General features: G+C 37.5%; 1 protein-coding gene across 1 annotated transcript in view; it reads right to left on the reverse strand.

Annotated features, from left to right (window-relative positions):
• NEK11 (NIMA related kinase 11) overlaps positions 1 to 20,222 on the reverse strand; it is a 93,683-nt gene that overhangs the window by 29,467 nt on the left and 43,994 nt on the right. The window contains exons 11-12 of the mRNA XM_074150436.1: positions 19,643 to 19,781; positions 2,563 to 2,687 (exon numbers count right to left, since the gene is read on the reverse strand). Of these exons, the coding sequence (XP_074006537.1) occupies positions 2,563 to 2,687; positions 19,643 to 19,781 (264 nt within the window). The remainder of the gene's footprint in view (positions 1 to 2,562; positions 2,688 to 19,642; positions 19,782 to 20,222) is intronic.

A 20,222-nucleotide genomic window follows, 5' to 3' on the forward strand; every position in this document is an offset into this window, starting at 1 on the left:
ACTCTCCGCACAGAAGTAACTACTAAAGCAATCTTGGCATTGGAAAATTGAGAGATTTGCACATATTAGGAAGGTAAATATTTTACAAGTCTTTACCTTGCGTTGCAGTGGAATGACTTTATTAGCACACACCTCCAAAAGCTTAATTTATAAAGGTATTTTTGAAGAAAGGGTTTAAGACTATGAATCCCATCATAGAAATAGGAGTAGGAGTTTTGATATTAAGTAAATGACTGCAGAAGCAAACCACTGCTATATACTAGCAAGATCAAATCTATTCTGGTAGTATTTGAATCTTATTATTAATACTGAGCATGATCCCACCTACCTTTGAGTGGGATTCATCTCACATAACTGTTGACATCCAGAACGAAGATGTCCCATGCATGCTAATAACTGTAGATCCCTTTATAATCACCAGAAAGAGACCTCTCAGTATATTCCACCTAACCTACATTAGATGTTTACACTGAGATAATATTATTCCTTAAAAATGCTTGCTTACTTCCGCCTACTGTACAGACTTTCCTTTCAGTTAGTTCAGGTTTAGATGTTCAGATTGCATGGCTAAGTTCAGTCTGCTTTGACCTCAGACTTAACTGAAGAATTTTTCACTTAACAAAGGGAAAATTGAAAAATACGCTCACTTCCCAAGAAAAAGAAAAGGTGATTATGTCAACACACATTTCTGCTTTATTGAAGGTGCTGTGGTCAACAGGAGAAAAAAACATAGACAGACAATTAGTTTCTTTGATAGAGGACGTCCTAAAAGGCAAATGGTCACAGGCGGTGCTTCCCAGTCAGCCTGTGCAGGCCAGTTTGCAGAGGGTTGATGCTCTGTGTGTACACAGACTGTGGGTAGAGCGATTAGAGCGAAGCCTCAGGGCATCGAGGCTGCACTGAGACAAGAGGTGCCAGTGGGACAGCTCTTCCAGCCCGTGGTGACGGTTCTTGTCATTGCTGAATTCTGAGTCACCGCAAAATGAGGGAACATCGCTGCTCAGATCTGACTGCCAATGCCTAATTTATTCTGCATTATTGAGAAATCTATTTTTATCTTCTGCCCTTCATTAATTCTAAGCTGCTGTCTGCCTGTTCAAAAACACTATTGATTGACACCTAATGATACCGTCAATGAAAGCTGAATGAAAATTTTAAAAGAAAAAAAAAGAAAAAAAAAATCTCAGAGTGATGAAAGTGAGCAATAATTTATTTTCAACAGTATCTTGTGGCAGACTTTATGGGCAACAGAGCATTTTCATATCTATGTGTTGTGGGCAAACACAGACCCAGCAAACTGAAAAAAAAGCATTGCCTTAGATATTCAACTGATTTACAATTCACTAATAATTTCTTTAAACCATTACTTTATAAACTGATCCTGAATTTTAAAACATCCTGTATGTTTAGTTTGAAAGCTAGGAGGATATTTCTAAATCAAATGAAGCTGTTTCTGAGTAAACTTCAAGTTTAACTGGTGAGAGAATTTGAGGGCTCCTAGTTACCATGGTAGAAGTCAAGTTCTGATTTTCTGACACAAACATTTTATTTTTTCCCTAAAAACTACATCTCAACTACATCTATTAGTTCCAATTTTTCAAAAATCAGTATAATTTAATTTTAATTTAGTGAAGAGTATTAGCATATGTGATTGGCTCCCTAAAATACAAAAGCCATCACACTCTGTTCTGCAAAATTTGCACATGAACTCAGAATAACATATATGATCCTAAGCAGAATCAGACAGTACCATTCAGAGGCACTGTATGCAGTGCTTTAAGCTGGTGGCCCAGAGGAGAAATGAATCGTTCCTGAATACCTTAGGAAGATCCATTTTGAGAACTGACTTGGGCATTTAAGTTCATTGATTTCACTGAGACTTGATAACTGGAGACATGATTCATCTCAGCTCATTCTGATCAGATAGAAATTAGGTGCCTTTTCCAATAATCTTCAACCTTCTTCACAATGCAATCCCTAAGACTTTCTTGTGGCAGCCTCATCTGACAAAGCTACTTTAAGACTTTCGATAACAAGCTTTCTCTTCACTGACAGTTTCTAAGATTCTTGGAAAAGTCTACAGATTTGCTGCTCAAGTCTTGCAGTTGTTTAGGCTCACAGTTCATGACACTGTCCTAGAAAACATGTCTAATATAGGCAGGAAAAAGTGGCAACTAGAGGTGCCCATCTGTCCCTGGGAATTAGAGTTGGAACTTATCTTATGCTTGAAGGATACCTTCAGCTTTAACTTAATTTACCGATAGCTAACACATGAGAGAACCCCACTCTGAATGTTTTACATTCAGGAAGTTTACTGACAACAATCCCCCTTATGGCATTCATGAGAGTGTTATCCTTAATCTTGAAGGAATGTAAGAATCTTTTCTCATCTGTGTCTCGGAAGAATTACATATGCATACACATATAATTAATCAATGATATTGACATACACATTCCTAACAAAACCAAATCTCAGTAGTTACAGTAGGACAAAATCTTGAAAGGAGCTTAATTTTCCCATAAGCATCAAATATATATTGTTTTCCCAAAGGTCACATATACCTGGTGATTTGTCTTAGAGAGTATCTGTGACACTTCCACATCCTCCTCCTCTTCACTGCCTTCTGAACAGGATTCAAACTCATCGTTATAATATTCTTCTGCAATTTCTGGGTCTTCAGGGATCTCTAAAGGCAATTATGAGTTTAAAGTATATGGATAGACAATATGCACAATGTTAAAAAGATAAAATTGAATTTATACCACCCATGTTATGTCAGTAGCAATGTGTTCTGTAATTGAAATCAAGGAATAAATTCTCAGATTAAAATGTTCATCTTTGATGACATGATAAGCAGTGTTAAAGCTGTCCCTGGCAAAAGGTCAGAGCCTCATATGTAAATTAATGACCTCAAAGGATCTATATTGATTTTGGCCTGAAATCACTGAACCATAGAATAATTCAGGCTGGAAGGGACCTCATGGGATCATCTAGTCAAAGCAGGGTCAGTATTGAACTGAATCCAGCTTTCGTGAGCAGAAAATATGCCCCAGTTTGGTTTCCTCTAACACATATAAACTGTGGTAAATACAACTGCTAAGCTAGAATGGGAAATAATATATACCAGGCACATGTTTAAAAGATAAAAGAAATAAAATCTGTGTATTTTTCCAAACTTTCCTGAGGCAAAAGCATAGCAAAATAAAAGAAACTGGTGTAAAGTCAAGCTACACATACTTGGGTGTCATGGTCTCTCAATTTGTTACTATCACAAGTTTTAGTAATAGCAGTGAGTGCAATATTAATATAGCCAATTAGCCTATGAAGTACAATAATTGTTATAAAAACTCAACATATTCATCACAGCATGAAAGACACCCCAGCCAGTCTGCTTCAGGTGAAATCCTTTAGTATCCCAGACTCTGTTAACTAAGGAGGTAGTGAAATGTCTGGAGGCCTGACTGCACCTGCTTCAGCAAGCTGTTCTTTCTCAGCAGAAGCATCTAAGCATATATTGAATTTTTAGCAGAGGCTGGACTGTCTTGACTATTTGAATAAAAAGCTAAATCCCTTGTTTTCTAGACAGAAAGGTGGAAGGCAAAGAGTTGCCCATGAGAAACACGGGTCAGCAGCAGAAGCCAAGGAAGCCCAGCTTGCCAGCCATCCCATCAGTAGCCCTGTGCATTCACATATTCCAGAGACATATTCCAAGAGAGCTGACCCTCATGCTTCAATTCTAGGCAGTCTCTTACTGACTTACCAAGACAAGTTACATCCAGGCCCAGGAACAATATTTTTATGCTACCAGTTTTCAAAAAGAAAATGTTTGGTATCCAACTTTGCCTGTTACTATTACAAGAAATATCAGTGGAAGAAAAAAAATGCCTAATATTCAGCTGTCATAAATCACCATAGCCCTAACTTTAGCTAATGCTGACTTCTGCCATTTTCCCCAATTAAGTCTACCACTGTAAAGAAAGATAAACCAACTTAAATATTACTGCATGAAATAAATTCAAACAATATGACATGAAAAATGCTTAGTAGAGCTTTTTTTAACTTGTTTCACATGGATAAAAACCCAAAAGGATTTAACCAAGGGAATACAATTAAAATCCATTAAAAGACTGGAGTTTGGGCAAGAGAAATAATTTAACCTTTAAGGCATATGAAAGAGAACTCAAGAAAAAAGGGAAAATGTATTTGTCTGCAGCACTAGGTGGTTGAAGCTCTCCTGTTGAGATATGATCTCTGCTATCTCCTGTCTCCAAAGTATTTTAAAAAATACTTCCTTTTTCTATAAGTTTGATTTACCTCTAAAATGCTGACACATTTTCACTCATGTTTCTCTGTTTTAAGATATTTATGGAAGCTGCATACCAGCACCTTGCTCCACTGCCACAATTTCTAATCCTTCCTGTTTCTATTTTTCACCTTACTTGGTTTGAAAAAAAAAAAAAAAAAAAAAAAGAAAGAAAAAAAAGAAAAGAGGATCAATACACGGGCTTCCAGGACAATAACCCCCCAAACCCAAAAACTTTTTCACACAAAAGAAAGCATTTATTATTGTGTTTAATTGCTTGATTTCTACAAAGTGCCATTTTCAGAAAAGCCTAACGTTTCATCTTTAAAAAAAAAAAATCTTAAATATCATTCCTTTTTAGCATGGGAAGAACACTACTAAATGAAGATACATCTTCTTTTCCAGACAGAGTGAACATTAATTTTTCTTTCTTGCAGAGAGGCTGTCTTTTGCTGTGATTAGCATAATTTTATTAGGTTCATCTGCATTCTATCTATGTCTATATATGCATTCAAATACATATCAATCAGCCTATTTATTATGTTATAATGCAAACATTGGACTACACTAGTGTTTTCTGAGTTGTTTTCTCTTCCCACATTCTTTATTTGTTTACTGCTGTACTAAAAAACACAATCCTCTCCTTCCCAACCACACAAGGTATCAGAATTAGTCTTCTTACTCATAACTTCAAAATGTCTTCTCTGGCTACAGCAAACCTCTATGCCTTGCGAGCAGACTGTGACCAGCCAGAACTGCTGATGCCTCTGAACTATGCAGAGGGACTGGCACTGGATGCATCCTTCTGCCATGCCAGCTTTTACATCCTTATCAGAATTGCTCACTTTACCATTTGTGAAATTGTTTTGACAGCTGTTTATAGATGGCCAGTTAATCCAAGCTCAGTAATACAATTTTAAATGCTATTTCAGACCCTAGAGAAGTTCCAGGGTACAGACGATTACTGGCCCTGATTCAGAAACTATTCCAAGGGACATTTCTGAAAGAAGACAACATGTCCAGTGGATGGGAACTTGGGATTTAGCTACTACTAGTCTTTAAAACTTCTTAGTTTTATGACAAGCATATTTAAAGAAGGCACCTTCAAGACATCAACACATTCATTTAGACTATCTGGTTCCATATAACAGTTCCTTGAGTCCTACTAAGTAGAGCCAACTCCCAGGCATTCACAAGCTAGAGATGCAGAATTAATCTGAGTACAGAACAGCTAATTTAGTTGAGACTCAGGATGAGCCTAATTTCAAGAACACATTAGCTGGCTTTAGCATAGTCAATACCATAAATCAACATGGTGAGCTGAACCCCTGCTGGATTTAAGTGCAGATAACTGGAGTGCGTTGGAAGAGGAACAACGTCACATTTAAGAAGGTCCTGACAGTGTCTGAAGTCCATTGGACCCCTTTGCTCACACAGCACTCCTGACCCATCCGAGGACAGTGAGTCCAAATCATCCCACTCCTTTCATGTGACAAAGCCACCCACCCTGTGCAGCATACACACGGCAGGCAGGGACTCAGCTTTCCTCGCAGACCCTTGGAAAAGAAAGGTGATGGTAACATCCGATATAAAGGTTTCCAATACTGTGCCAGCTGGCAGAACATACAGCCTGATGGCTGCAACACTGCTGTAATATAGTTGTCCCCCAGATGCCTGTTCTCCCCCTGATACAGCATACTTATACGATCCCTATGGAGCAGAAAGGAAGGTCTCTACTGCTGCTTCTGCTCCCTCATGCCACCCGATCTGTCTGCTCTCTGAAAATACATTATGTTTTATCTAGCTGTGCGTATTGCACTAAAGCCAGTCACGGTACCTTTTATTTGCTTACAAAGCACTTCATTCAGAACCAACTTACTTACGTATTGCTAGGTGGCTTAGGTATTGCATTCAGACACTTGATATTTGCTATTAGATTGTCAAAAGAAAAGGAGCTCTGAATAATAACATTCCTCTTTAGGTTTCTTTCTGTACATTACCATGACAATAATTGCTGAAGGCAGGGTAAAAACCCGTTATCTAAAAAAATCATAAAAGCATGGTTATTTCCCAAGAAGACAAGCTATATGGAAAACAAAGGCATGTGATACTTGCAATATTTTGCTTAAATCCACCAAGAGCTTGTTTCAGGTAGCACGGTAACTTGGCAACAACAGTTTTCTCCAAAGAGATGAAAATACTTTGATAAATATCTTTAATTTTCTCTTGCCTTGTAGTTGTAATTGGTGCATTGATACCGCATTCTCACATTCCAGTGCATGCAGAAGACAATAAGTAAGGCCCTTTTTATTTAAAAAAAGGAGAAGAAGAAAAAAGAAAACAGAACGGTGTAACATATGTTCATTTTCACCACTTAACATTCACAGTAACAAAGTCACACTTGGTTCCTAGGGACTATGATACACTTTTAATCCCAAGGTTTCATTACATCTCTGGAAAAAGGCAGATTTTCTCAGCTGTCACTTTCCTACCTTAAGGAAAAACTGCTATAATTCCGTGTAGCTACACTCCTCAGTTTGCACAGGACCACAGACAGCAAAGTGAGGAGCAAATCGTTCGACTGCTCTGACAAACATACACTGCCATGAGATATAATGAACTCTTAATGTTATGGTGACATGAACTAACACACTAAAAAATGGTGCTACCACATCTGTGCTACAACACACTGCCACAGAGAGCTGGAAAAATTAAGAGGGGAGAGGCTAGGACACAGACACTTGTGCTGCCCCCCTTGCAAAGCTTTGTACACAGGCCACGCTGGGGACTGAGGCAAGAGCAGAGACAAGCATTCCTCTGCACTTCAGCTTCTGCATTGCACTGGGCTGCAAGGCAGCCCACTGGCAGGACCTCATCAGTAACACAAAGGTGCCCCTGGTCCCTTCCCTTTCTGTGGAAATTAATCAGCAAATTCCAGTTTGATCCCACCTGAGCAGGAGTTACCTACCGAAACGAGGATGACGGCAGCCTCCAAGTTGGGCATGGGGCTGGAGCCCCTGCGTGCAAGGAGGGGCTGGGACAGCAGGGTCTGTTCCACCCTAAGAAGGGAAGGTAAAGGGGAAACCTTATTGCTGTCTACAACTCAGAGGATAAAAGGAAGGTGGAGCCAGACTAACCTCAGAGGTGACAGGCAGAGGACAAGAGGCAACAAATATCAGCTGGAAAATCATAAATTCCAGTTTGACATTATGAAAAAAATTTTACAATGAGAGTGATCAAATACTGGAACAGGGCTTAAAGAAGCTTTAGGATCTCAGTCCTTGGAGGCATCCAAGACTTGACCAGATACAGTCCTGAGTAATCTGATCTGATCAGACCAGCTTTGAGCAGGGGATTAGACTAGACTGCCAGAGGTCCCTTCTGATCTAAATTATGTTATGATTCTGCAGTTACATGACGCTCCACAAACAAACTGTTTAGAATTACCCCAGATGTATTTGTGTGTGTGTGTATGTATTTAACATACACACCCACAAGCTAAGCAGAAACTTGCCTGTTTCTGTATGCCCCTGCAACACGTACATATTCTCACAAATCACCAGCAAAAGCAGATGGTGACCAGGGCTGGCTAGAACTCTTCAGAACAGTGCATCAGTTATCACAGAGGGAGAAAACAGAAAGGGATTTCTCCCTTCAAGGGAGAAAACAGAAAGAGCTGAAACACTGTCACTAGGAGAGAGGTTTGAAACACAGAGATATTTTCCCCTGAGCTACATAATCCTGAATGAGAAATTCTACTGCAAAGAAGAGCACAGGCTCTGCACCCCTCTGCAGTTCAGGTCAATACTCCTACGATTAGGAAAAATAAGATAACTCTATTATTATAATTTAAGCTCACTAAGATTGGTTTGGGTTTATTTTTCCCAGTGCAAGACAAAAAAACTTCAACTTTAAAAGTTTCCATCAAAGAGAATCACCATCCATTGGTCAGCTATAGACAAGATATGCATTATTAAACTCTGAAGCTTCATTGTTCAGAAAGTCAGTGGAAGCTTTTGTCCAGCCCTTCTACACTAGGCTGGAAAATTCTCTTGGAAAATGCCTTGTTTAAGAAAAGAACCAAGGGATGCAACAGGATTTTTGTGCCCATTAAAGTCTTTGACTAAGCACAAAAGGACTATGAAGTCATTAACAGAATTACCTTCTATGTGGCAATGTACAGCATAGATGTAAAATGGGTTGTTCGAAATGAGAACTAGAAATATAACCAAAGTTAAACACTACCATTTCGTAATTCTCCTTTTAACAATTTAAAAAGGAAAAAAGCTTCAATTCACTTGTGGGCTTCAGTGAGTGATGATTTACCTATTGTGAACTGTCTAGGAAAAATAGAGATAAAGAGGATGTAAATCACAGTAGCATTATGGGGATCTTCCATCACCTGATGTTACAAATGAAGTTGTTAGTTCAAAATGTTTTTCCAAGGAAAAATTACTTTTTTTAACCAAAATAAAATTTCTAAGAAAAATGTTTTATTGAAGGACACAGTTCTTTTCACCAAAACTTTCACCTCCTGGTATTTTATCAGTATGTACAGAGGCAAAGCACGAGAGGAAGGAAGGAGCTGCTAAAAGGAGTTGTTAACAAAAACGAACAGCAAGAAGGAACGCTTTCATCACAATTTTTTCCTCAATTTTCTGAGTGGTTAGTTATTGGGATTTTTTCCTTTGATTTTCTAATTGTCATGTATACAGAAATGGGAGGCAGACATAATGAAGACGATGCCATGCTGCCTTTCAAGCATGGTTTAAAGTTCAGCAAATATAAAAATTTTCCAAATATTCAGAAATCCTTTTAGTATCAATGGGTGAATGAAGAGAAAGAACAATATAGCGATGTAGTCAATAAGAGAGAGCATTTAGTGAATCTTGGAAGCCATTTCCTTTATGCACAAAGAGGCCCTATTATTGTAAAGGTTGCTCTATTATTTGCACAGTTTCCAGCAGGAGCAGAGCAAGAGCTGTAAATTAAAGGAAAAATGACCATGAAGCTACCTTATGACATCAATTTAAAACTACCTTAGCCCTTGAGTTATTTTAAACTTTTTTGATCAGTCAAAGCATACTTTCAAATAAAAGCTCAGGCAGTCTCCACCAGATTCAGCAGGAAAACTGATACTTTCCCTTTCAGTCTGATGACATTGTTGGGTAGGAAAGAGTCCACATGTTAATACAAAAAGCTGCCCCTTAAGACAGTCACTTCCTTCTCCCCAAGATTCAGTTCAAAAATGCTATTTTTAAGACATAAGTTGGGGATATTTTCACAACCAGACGTTACTCAAAGAGTAGAAAATAAATGGGAAAGGTTCAGAACTAAATTTGGTATAAGCAGTTGTGCGCATGAGAGTCTGGATGTAGCAAAGATGTAAAATACATCTGATTTGGACATAAGCAGTAATGTAAGTTATATGTTGAACAAGTACAAAACCAAGTACATGATTGCAACCAAGCAAATCTGGGAAAAAAGCATTAAGACCTTAAATACCTAGATGAAATTAACTGGTTAAAGTCAATATATTTACTAGATGGCAGGGGCATGCTTTGCTCCATGGAGCAGATAAAATAGCAGGAGAATGTAAACCAAAATCTTCATTGCTGTCACTTTCTCATTTCCTCCAGTTGTCTGACAGGCACATGCACTGAAAGTTAAGCTGGTAGAAACTGCAAACTAATTCTGTATTTACAGCTACCTTCTGAGTAAATTCTCCTTCTTGTGGAATTGGCTTCAGCTTCTTATGTCACCTTATAATTTGGCCCAGCTCCCCAGAAATGCTGTTTAGTTTGATAAGTGAGCCAGAAAACTGCGACTCGGGGGTGGACTGGGATTCCTTATCGAATGTTTATCGCACCATCCTGTTCACAAGATGCTTTGTTTGCAAGTAAATGCCTGGTGCATTTTTATTTGCATCGGTTTAACCTTGAGTCTAAAGTGCAGTGTAAAGTTATGTTGCCCTGTAAGTAGGACAACTTGGAATAAAAACTAGTGTCTTTCTAAGGAATATTTAAAATATTGAAATTATCTGAAAGTTTCTGCTACAGAATCTAGTGTTGTTGTAGTTTAACCCCAGCCAACAGCTAGGGCCATGCAGCCACTCGCTCAGTTCACCCCCTTGCCCCTAAGAAGGGGAGGGGGAAAAGCAACCGCTAGAAATAAAATTAATTCTATCCCAGCTGACACCAGTACAAGTATATAGTGTTTTTTGTACATATACAATCTTGGTGCATTTGCTTCTAATCGCTTCCTAAATTCATACAGTGTTTTGTAAACATTTTTTAACATAATGGTTTGGAAGGAGTGAAGGGACTTCCCATGTAGGTTTTAAAAAGATTTGGCCAGAATAATTTTAACTGTACTAATTGACCAAGGTGAATTTTGAGCTAGGCTCTATTTATCAATGCCAAACTAAATCAGTATGAAAAATGTAGAAGTTATAGAGTAATGTAATTTGATCTCTCCTCATACTTTCAAAGTGGTTTGTTGTTGGTTTTTTTTTTTTACATAACTGCTGTTTAAAGACTTCATTCCACAAGCTTTCCTCTGGGAAGCTGTAGGAGCAAGACTGCTTGTAAGAAGTAAGCTGTGAATTTTTGTGAAGCTATGAAAAGATTTAAGTAGCTAGGCATACTGAACAGTACATAGCTTTGGAAAATGTTTCCTGAGGAGGTTATGAGTAGAGTTCTATTCCTGATGGCCCTCAAATAAACTAAAGCATTTGAGTAAAAACCTGAAGATGATGCAAAATGCAAGGAAATCTCTAAATAGAGGTTTTTAAATTATTGTAAATACTAGACTCAGAAACATCATAAAATTCCCAATAATATCTCTGTAATTCTATGGTTGCCCTTATAGAAGAAGGGTTTAAATGGGGAGCTATAACTAAAGCAAGAAATCAGCTCTCCAAAGGCAATACTTCTAGGAAAGAACTCCTTAAATGAAAAGAGTAATGTTTAAGTAAAAAAAAATCAAAAACAAAACCACAACAAAACAGCATTGATTCATTTCCCTCTTTGTGGCTAAACTTGCAAACTTTGTTAAACGTTGCTTTTGCTAGAATAAATCAGATTTACTATTCCTTTAATTGAATCTGAGGCAAGGTGGGATCTCAGTGTGAAATCGAGCAATGAAAACATGAGACAGATGAGCAGGTCAGAGAGGCACGCTTCCAGCACACCTGTGTCCTCAAACCCTGCAGGAGTCACGGGAGTTTTGTCACCCCATGTGCCAAGGACTAGTGAAGGACTGGTAACTGCAAATGAATTAAACAGACAACTTTCTCTTCGCAAGCATCCCATGGTATCATTTCAGCAAGTAGCAAGTCAGGGAATATGTCTTCTGGTCCTGGAAGTAGAGTAACGTCATGAAAGAGGAAACCAATGGGTAACTCACAGTAGAAGTCACTGCAACACTATCTTCTTAATTGAGACAAGTCTTCTCGGTTACAAAGGATACTATAACAATAATAAAGCAGAAAGGTTCTTAGTGCCGCTTATTATAAATATTGTTATGTTCTACTTTGGCTTGCCAGACTGTAAAACAAAACCAGACATAATTTTCCTAAAAGTCTTTGAGTGGTGTGATTGCCTGTATGTTCATATTTTGGAGTGTTACTCAGTTACCCAATCAGTATGCATAAATACTGTTTCACAGGCACTAAACAAAATGTGCATGTGCAGAGATGCTTAAAGATATGTTCAGAAATAACCTTCCAAGATTTAAATAAATTCCTTGAAGATCCTTCAACAAAGCTTGTAAAAATAACAGAGTAGAAAAAAACCCATATCATTTTATAAAAATGAACATTTCCTATTTGAGAGTCAACTGAACTTTGCCCACTTGAAATTCAAAGCAATATATCCATAACTTAAAATTAGCAATGGAAATCTAGAAATAATGTATGCAGTTACTGTAATGTACTTACCTGTTTTGGAATTATAATGATATCAGGGGGATGCCAGATGTAATGTATTTCAACATATTAAGCTAAGGAATTTAACATGTTACAATCTTTGCGGTAAACAGAAATAAAAAGGAATATAATACAGATCAGAGAGATGATATAATAAATCCCTTTAATTTATATGCCTTTAACTTTTAACATTCTTTTTCTGTAGAAAGAATTTAAATACCACAACTAGTTAGCTTAAGCTATTTTGCTCCTTTAACTTGACCTCTTCCCACACACAAACACGTCTATGAAGAGCAGAGTAGTAGTTTATGCAGACCTGGGGCTCTTACAGAAATGGATGTGGATGCAGGTGAAGCCCCAACTGGTAATGTCCTGGCAATCCAAAAATACAAGATACAATATTTTATTAGTGGCCCTTACATCCAGTGGGTTTTGCTGCATTTTCTTTTTCATTCCAGGCAGTTAGGTGCTGCAATGAAGACAAGCCCTTAGAAATATGGATGCATTTGCATATATAATTTCTTAAATACTTTTTTTAAAAAAGCCATCTTCCCTACTTTTGTTTACCATGTCTCATCAGCTGTGAAATTGATATGAGTATAAAGCGGCACTTTTAGCCCGGAATGCCAGTGCATGGCTTTAAGTTTTCATGCCTGCTAGACTTTAGCTTGTTGAATTTAACACTCCTAATGGCTCCTGTAAAAAGTATGGGGTTTTGGTAATGGAGATAGCTTTCAATCCAACATCTTTCCACTGTAAAAACTGATTCAAATCAGAGGGATCAAAGATGATGGTAAGGAAATGACAGTTTTTGTTACATCTGTAATTGCACCGAGCTATCTGGAAGCGCTGTTAGATACAGTTTATGATTTTGTAGCCAATTTCAAGGCAAGTTCTACTGTAGAAATTGAATCAGAAACCTTGAACATTTAGCTATTACAGTTGTATAACAGGATTATGCCTTGCTCTTCGTGCTTTTCTCAACTGCAAAGACTGAGCTTCCCTACCTAGAGGATTTTCTATGTAGTAAACTAGAGAAATTTCAGATATTCAACACTAATTTCCCACATGGATAAGTACAATGCATGCTCTGATACAGGTATCTCTGGCTTCTTTACAATTGCATCCCCACAACTCGTGTTTCCTATTTATTAAATACCTCTGCAAACATAGAGCCAGTCAACAGGAATCAAGTTGTACACGGAGTTGAGAATTATGCTGTAAAATCTGGCTTCATTAGAAGACACTGTAACCAAAGCAAATTATTTGGGTGCAAATCCTTTTATGTGATGTATTGACAGAGCTACAATTTTCCATCTTACCTAGCCCAGTGTGTGGTAGCCCACACAGAAAAGCCACAGTGGTCTACCAGTACCACAAAATCCACGGAAAAGATGAGCCTCAGTATTCTAAACTTCTCTCAATATCCAGTTCTCTGAAAAAATGGGCATCTGCTCTTCTGGTTACTTTTGTTCTAACCAGAAAAGTAGACTATGAGCTCAATAAAGTTAATTAGTAGGTTAAGATTAACTATATTGATATATTAGAAAGTAATTAATTACTTACATAATCGTTCCAGTAGTTTTTTAGAAGGAGGCCACATCATTGAACATTAAACATCTAATGAACCTGCCTAGCTGGAACAGCCTTATTCTAGGTGGCATAGGAAGGCACTGACCGTATCCATAACATCAAGGCTGGGTGTAGCTCATGGATACTTTTTTTTTTGGTTCATAATTTTTGCTCATGGTTTAGAAAATAAGTAATTTTATTCCACCTACACTCATTATCATTCATGGAAATGAGCAGTTAAATATGGACAGTTCTTTTTAACAGCATTTCTTTCCTTATAGATAAACTGACCTCTAGTTCCCAGCCCTACAATATAATTTGACTCACTGTTTTTTTGACAAAACCACTATTGAAAACTAAGTACATGCACTCAAAATACAGTGATCTCCAGGAAAATGTACATTGGCATATCTACCCTAGTCCAAATGAAGTGAATTTCTATAAAGAAATGGATCAAGAGACAGAGAGAGCAAGGAGAGGAAGGGAGAAATGATGTTAAGCAATTCATTGCAAGGTGGCTTTTCTTTCTGATGATAATCAGAGAGGATGAATGACTTATTTCCTAGGTAATTATCAGCAAAAATAGGAAATAGAGATGCAGGTTTATCCTGACACATTTTGCATTGTCCATTCCTACTTCATTGCCATGATTTGCAAAATATGTTTTTTAATATTCAGAAATAATTAATCAATAAAACGAGCTGGAGAAATGTAGCAGAAAATAAATCCAAACCAAAATACAGAGGGAATTTAGTTATTAATAATTTTCAATTTCATGCTATTCCCTGAGAATAAATTAAGTGTACAGATACACAGATATATATTTTCGACATACAAATATTTAACACTGACAGTGGCTCAGTGTCTCTGAGTACAATCTCAGTACAAAACTTATTTCATCTCTTTTGTCTCTTGCTTGAACTTAGAGAAACTGGAGATGGAAAAGACATGAAGCAAAACTGTTCCCAGTAGTACAATATATTCTTAACTGCTCTGTTCACCCTAGTTTTAAATTATTTGTATGATGACAATTCCATAAATTCCTGGACACATAAGATGGAGACAGAAACATTTTTCAATGAAAATTAAACACAGCTATAAAATATCTTTCCATAAATATCTCATTATCAAAATGTAAATTCTTTTAAGTTTTGTTTCCAATTAACACATCTAAAAATTTAATGCAGATTAAAACTATCGCATAAAATAGTTGCAAATGAGTAAAGCCATTTTTCATTGTTTTATATTTACAGTAAGAGTATATACCATTTTAATGATGCAGTCAACGTACCATTTCAGCCATTTACTTAATATGGTTAATAATAACTATAAAAGCAATTTTTCTAGCTGACTTTTTCTTAGCAACTCTGTTGCCTGTCTTTTTACAAATAAAGGGAACATTTTTTACTCCAGATTGTATGAGTAAAGATGCAAAACTGTTAAGAAACTTATTATAGTAACTTAAGAGAAATAGAAATTTAAAGCCTGTTTTTAAGCCTTTGCCATTGCAGGGGATGTTACCAACCCATCTGCCATGACTCTCTGAAGATCTGCAATGTAAAGAAAAGTGATAGCCAAACCAAAAGAACGCTTTGTTCTAGCATGCACACAAAATGCAGCTAAATCAAGGAACTGAAGGGACAAGTCCCAGAACCTGAAGATTTACAGAGATACTCATTAAAAACCCAGTGTGCCTGCCTACTTATCCTGCTGCCACCACATGGCAATAGGATGTCCCGTGCTTGTGTGGTTATGAGTTCTCCTAACCACCTAGGCTGATGTTTCAGGAAAAGACACTTGATTTCCCTGCAAGCTCATCTATATCTGCAGAGCAGCTCTTCAAACACTTCCTATCACTGCAAGTGTGGGGACCTCGAGGACAGTAGGAAGGGAACAGAAGCAACGCATCACTGGGCAACCGAGAGTAGCACTGCACAGCCAGCCAGGAAGAGGTCTGCTCTGCTGGAGCACAGCACTGCTTTCCAGAAGCCAAGATAGAGTGCATCCCCAATACAAAGCAGGACCAGCATAGTGTAACATAGGCTGGTTGACCCTGAGAACTGGAACGATGGAGAAAATTCAAAGAACAGAGTAATGAGTTTAAGCATTAAAACCAAAATAATCTATTGTAAATTGGGAGACTGGAAGCATCTTAAGGAAGGAAGGTTCAGGTATGCTAAAAGCGAATGGTGTTAAAACGTATGAATAAAACAGAAGTATTATATAGAGGTATTACACAGAAAGATATTACTGCTGCTTATAAAAACATGAGGAGAATAAGCAAAGGAAGGAAAAGAACTACTTAAGCTGCAAGGCAATAAGGCAATGCATCTCAAAGATGTCAGCATGAAACAGCCAGAAGTAAATCTAAGCCAGAAATAAGAAGGTTCACAAGCACAGCAACATTTTGGCCCAGGAATAGCTTTCTATGTTCTGCATATGCTTCTGCAGGGGGGACTTTCTAGAGCATATAAAACAGGTCAAATTCTTTATGAAAGGGGCGGTGCAAGTAGATGCCTATAGCAGCCACAGTCTGGACTTGGTGGTCAAATTGATGCTGGTACTCATTCCATGGAACAGAAGCAAATGCTGAGAAAGTGGTGTGATTAGGGGACAGGGCTTTCTCTCTAGTAGAGCACCAACAGGAGCCAAGATAACGTCTCTGGAATATGTGTGTTTAATGCACAGCTTCCACTCTTCGCTCATTAAAACAAAAATAGCATAACTTGCTATTCAATAATTTTTCACTGCTGCCCACTCCCAGGTTAAAATTGGATCCCTTTCTTCTTGAGCTTAAGTAATGTAAGCACAAAAGAATTTCAAAGCGATTTTTTCTGTAAAAGCTCATGTTTCTTTGACCTCCTCGCCTCCCCAAGTTCTTTGTTTTCTGCTGAGGCATGGAAGATGCTGTAGAACATATGCCCGGAATCCCAGAAGTGAAGAGGTTGAAAGGCGACAGTATGTCCAGGTGCACCAGCCATCAGAAGCTGGTCTGGTTGAGCAAGTGACATCTGAACAGTTGTATTTAAAAAACATGGTCTCAATCAGTCCCACAGGACTCAGCATTGTTCCTAGTCTCTTTGAAAGAAGAATAAATCTGCACGGTATTGCTGAATGGCATGGTAAGGAACATGATGTTGAAAAACTAACTTAACTTTGTTTTTAAAAAGCAGCATTTAAATTGCCTGCAGCATTTCTCTGTAAGAATAAGAATCAGATTATTTCTTTTCTTTAAGTTTCTGAAGAGCTTGTTGTACCAACTGTGAACAATCTGGATGAACCTTCTCTGTAATAGACTGAGTTCATCTCAACATCAGAAGGCCAGGGTCCACTCAGATCTCTTTCATATTCCAAAAAATAAAACCTGCCTGAAGACTAACAAATTGGTCAGCTATTTGTGATTTCAGACAACTCTTAAATGTCTCTCAAGTGCACAGGGCTGCTAATTATAATAAAAAATGTTCAGAAAATCATTGATGATTACATAAAACAAACATGGAGAGAAACTTAAACTTCCTAGGGAAGTCTACAGCAGTTAAATGTTTTTGACATTGCTGAAATTCATCCACCGTGAAGTCAAAATCCCAAACTGTCATAGTCATTTTCATTTATCTAACTACACTGCCTTGTTTTTCCCAAATTTCAGTAAGTACAACTACCACTGCTAAAATTGGATCAAGATGCCTTGTTTTTTAAATCTACTTACTAAAGCTAAACCTTAAGCTTTGTATTTGACACCTTTCCCAATGACATACATTTGTGTTTCATAATGTTTTAGATAATTTTCAGTGAAAGCTGAGTGTAAGGTGTTTTATTGTCTATGCCTCTCCCTAACCCTTTAAGAGCCTGGTCTTTTGATCTTCCAAGCCCTGCTCTTCTTTTCTGTTCATGTTGTAATATTATTTTTTTTAAGGACTGCAGGATATGAACCAAAGATAATTTGAACTTTTCTCCCCACCTGTTGGGATTGGGATACTATCCCTAGCTATTACCCGCCGACTTTTCCCATTCCTAAAAGGATTATTTTAGGTCTTCCCTGAAGTAATTTAAAGGCTGCTGCTGAGCCTGCTTGGCATTTATGAACACTCTCCCATCTCCTTTCCCCTTCCTCAATAGTTTTTAGTTATTAGTTCTAACTAGGGAGCTTGTTAGTCTGGTTTTCATAGTCTAACTTTTTCTGCTAACCTAGTATGGGTTAGCAAGGTTTATTAATATGTAGGACAACTTTATAAAGCCATTTCATAGCCTTGCTTCTTGCTTTCTTGTTTTTCTATTGTGGCCCATTGATCAAGAACAAAGTTCTATTGAAAATCAATAGCTGGAGCTGTTTCTACACTTTCAAATACAAAGGTGCCATTAATAACTTAATAACTAGACATGTGGGACATGCATGGTTGCACTAAAATGTTTTAAAAAAAGAAGAGTATGAATACTGAATAGAGTAAGTAACAGCTTTGACATCAGCTTCAGGAATAACAAGGCATTCACAAAGCAAAGAAGAGAAAGCATGTAATTTCTCTTGCTTATCCATAACTTCTTTTGTCGCAAACCCACCACTTCAATGTCAGAGACTCTGGCAAAAGCAATTAAACATACATTCAGTTTTGTACAATGGATTGACCCAACTTTTGCATCATAGATATAGATGCATCTAATTTCTGTCATTATAGTTTCACAGCTCAATGATCTCTAAAGGCAGAAACATCAGTTTCTTTCCTTTCATGCATGTTGTTCTGTTTCTATTTAGGTGTCTTTGTATGCTTCCCCCAGTACATCTCCCACCCACGTTGACTGCTTTCTCTCGATCCTCTATTTGTAAGCTTCCCTACCCTCCCCCCAGGATGTATTTCTAGCAGCTGGGTTCTCTCCTACACAGATCATCCCTTCTTTTACTGTGAAATAGCAAGCCAACCACGTAGACATAAATGAGGCTACATTGAAAGAAAAAAGTCATTTGCTATTAAAAAACCCACCTCCACCACAAACAAGCTGATTTTGATGCTTCAGTTTAATGGTGTATACCTTCATGGATGTATTTAAACCGACACTAAAAGGCAGAGCTATTAGAGAAAAGTAGTTTTCATACTTAAAAGTATATTAATGCATACTTGCAAGATCCTAATCTGATTAAAAATCTTTCACCATAATAGTGCTTACACAATATTATTAGAGTATGACACTATTCCAGAACATTGTAGAAACAAAACATATAAATGTGCTCTTAAAAATACTTGTCTCATTAAGCACAACATTTCCACAGTCTGACCCTTTTTGAAAAGCTTGAGTATTTGTTCATCTACCTACAGAAGTTACATATTATATAGTACCTCATATTCTTTAGAGAGTAGCTAAGTATTTGGGGGCAGTATACATAAGCACAGTTTAACCAGCTTCCATCTGCTTCTCTCATTGTTTTAGATAAAGAAAACGGCATCAGAGTGTACCAAAGGTGCAAATGCTCTGAGTTCTTGTACTTATTTTTGCACTGGAGAGATAATTTAGCAAATGCTTTTCTCACACTAGTCGTTTCATATGTGCAAAGTTAAAGCTATTTCCTTCTAACTCATTTGGAGAAAGTCTGTTCACCTCTGTCACTGCTCACAGGTCACTCAGACTCTGGGAACGCACACCTCCTGTCATGTAACCTTGCTGTACATCTGCTGTACATACATCCACGTAGATAATTTTCCTTCTCTCTTTGTAAATTTTTTTGACTGCTCTACAAATCTGACTGCTTTTTATGCCACAGTTTCCCCACCACAAATTAACTATAAGGGACAAAATCAAATCTTGCTTTGTCCATACAGTTTCATTTCAACATCAGATTTTGAATTCTTACCATGGTCTGTAAGTTCAAACATGCGGAGTTGACTCGATGTCTCATTTCCACTTGGTTCATCTTGTCCTGTAGACACATAGCCGCACGTAATCACTGGCTGAGAATGAATTAGGGGTTTTGAAGTCTGCTCATCAGATTCCTTAGTCGAACAAAACAGCATGAAGAAACAGGTAGTTAGAGCTTTCAGCAGGATCACAATACAACAATACAACACAATACACAATCCTAACTTTTTTGTTAATGATCAGTAGTGTCTCAGCCATAAGCGGAGACAGATCTAACATATCTTTTTCTCCAGACAAAATAGGAAATAGAAAGTAGACTGCATGTGAAAGAAAAGGTAGAAGACAAAGCACTAACCAAAACCTCATTATTTCTGTGATGTTTTCGCTGACTATTTCCAAACTGACACTGTTCTCTCTATGATAAGACATAGTGCCAGAATTGAACAGGCCTATCTTCTGTTGCAGATAGCTTAAAAGCAAAGGACAGCTTACACTGGGAGTCATTCCAAGACTTAATTCTTACTAAAAAGCCAGTTGAAATGTTAATATTCCTAACTAATCAAATGAAAAAAGAA

This window comes from Numenius arquata, chromosome 7 (assembly GCF_964106895.1).
Source record: "Numenius arquata chromosome 7, bNumArq3.hap1.1, whole genome shotgun sequence".
In the NCBI taxonomy this organism is placed as follows: domain Eukaryota; kingdom Metazoa; phylum Chordata; class Aves; order Charadriiformes; family Scolopacidae; genus Numenius; species Numenius arquata.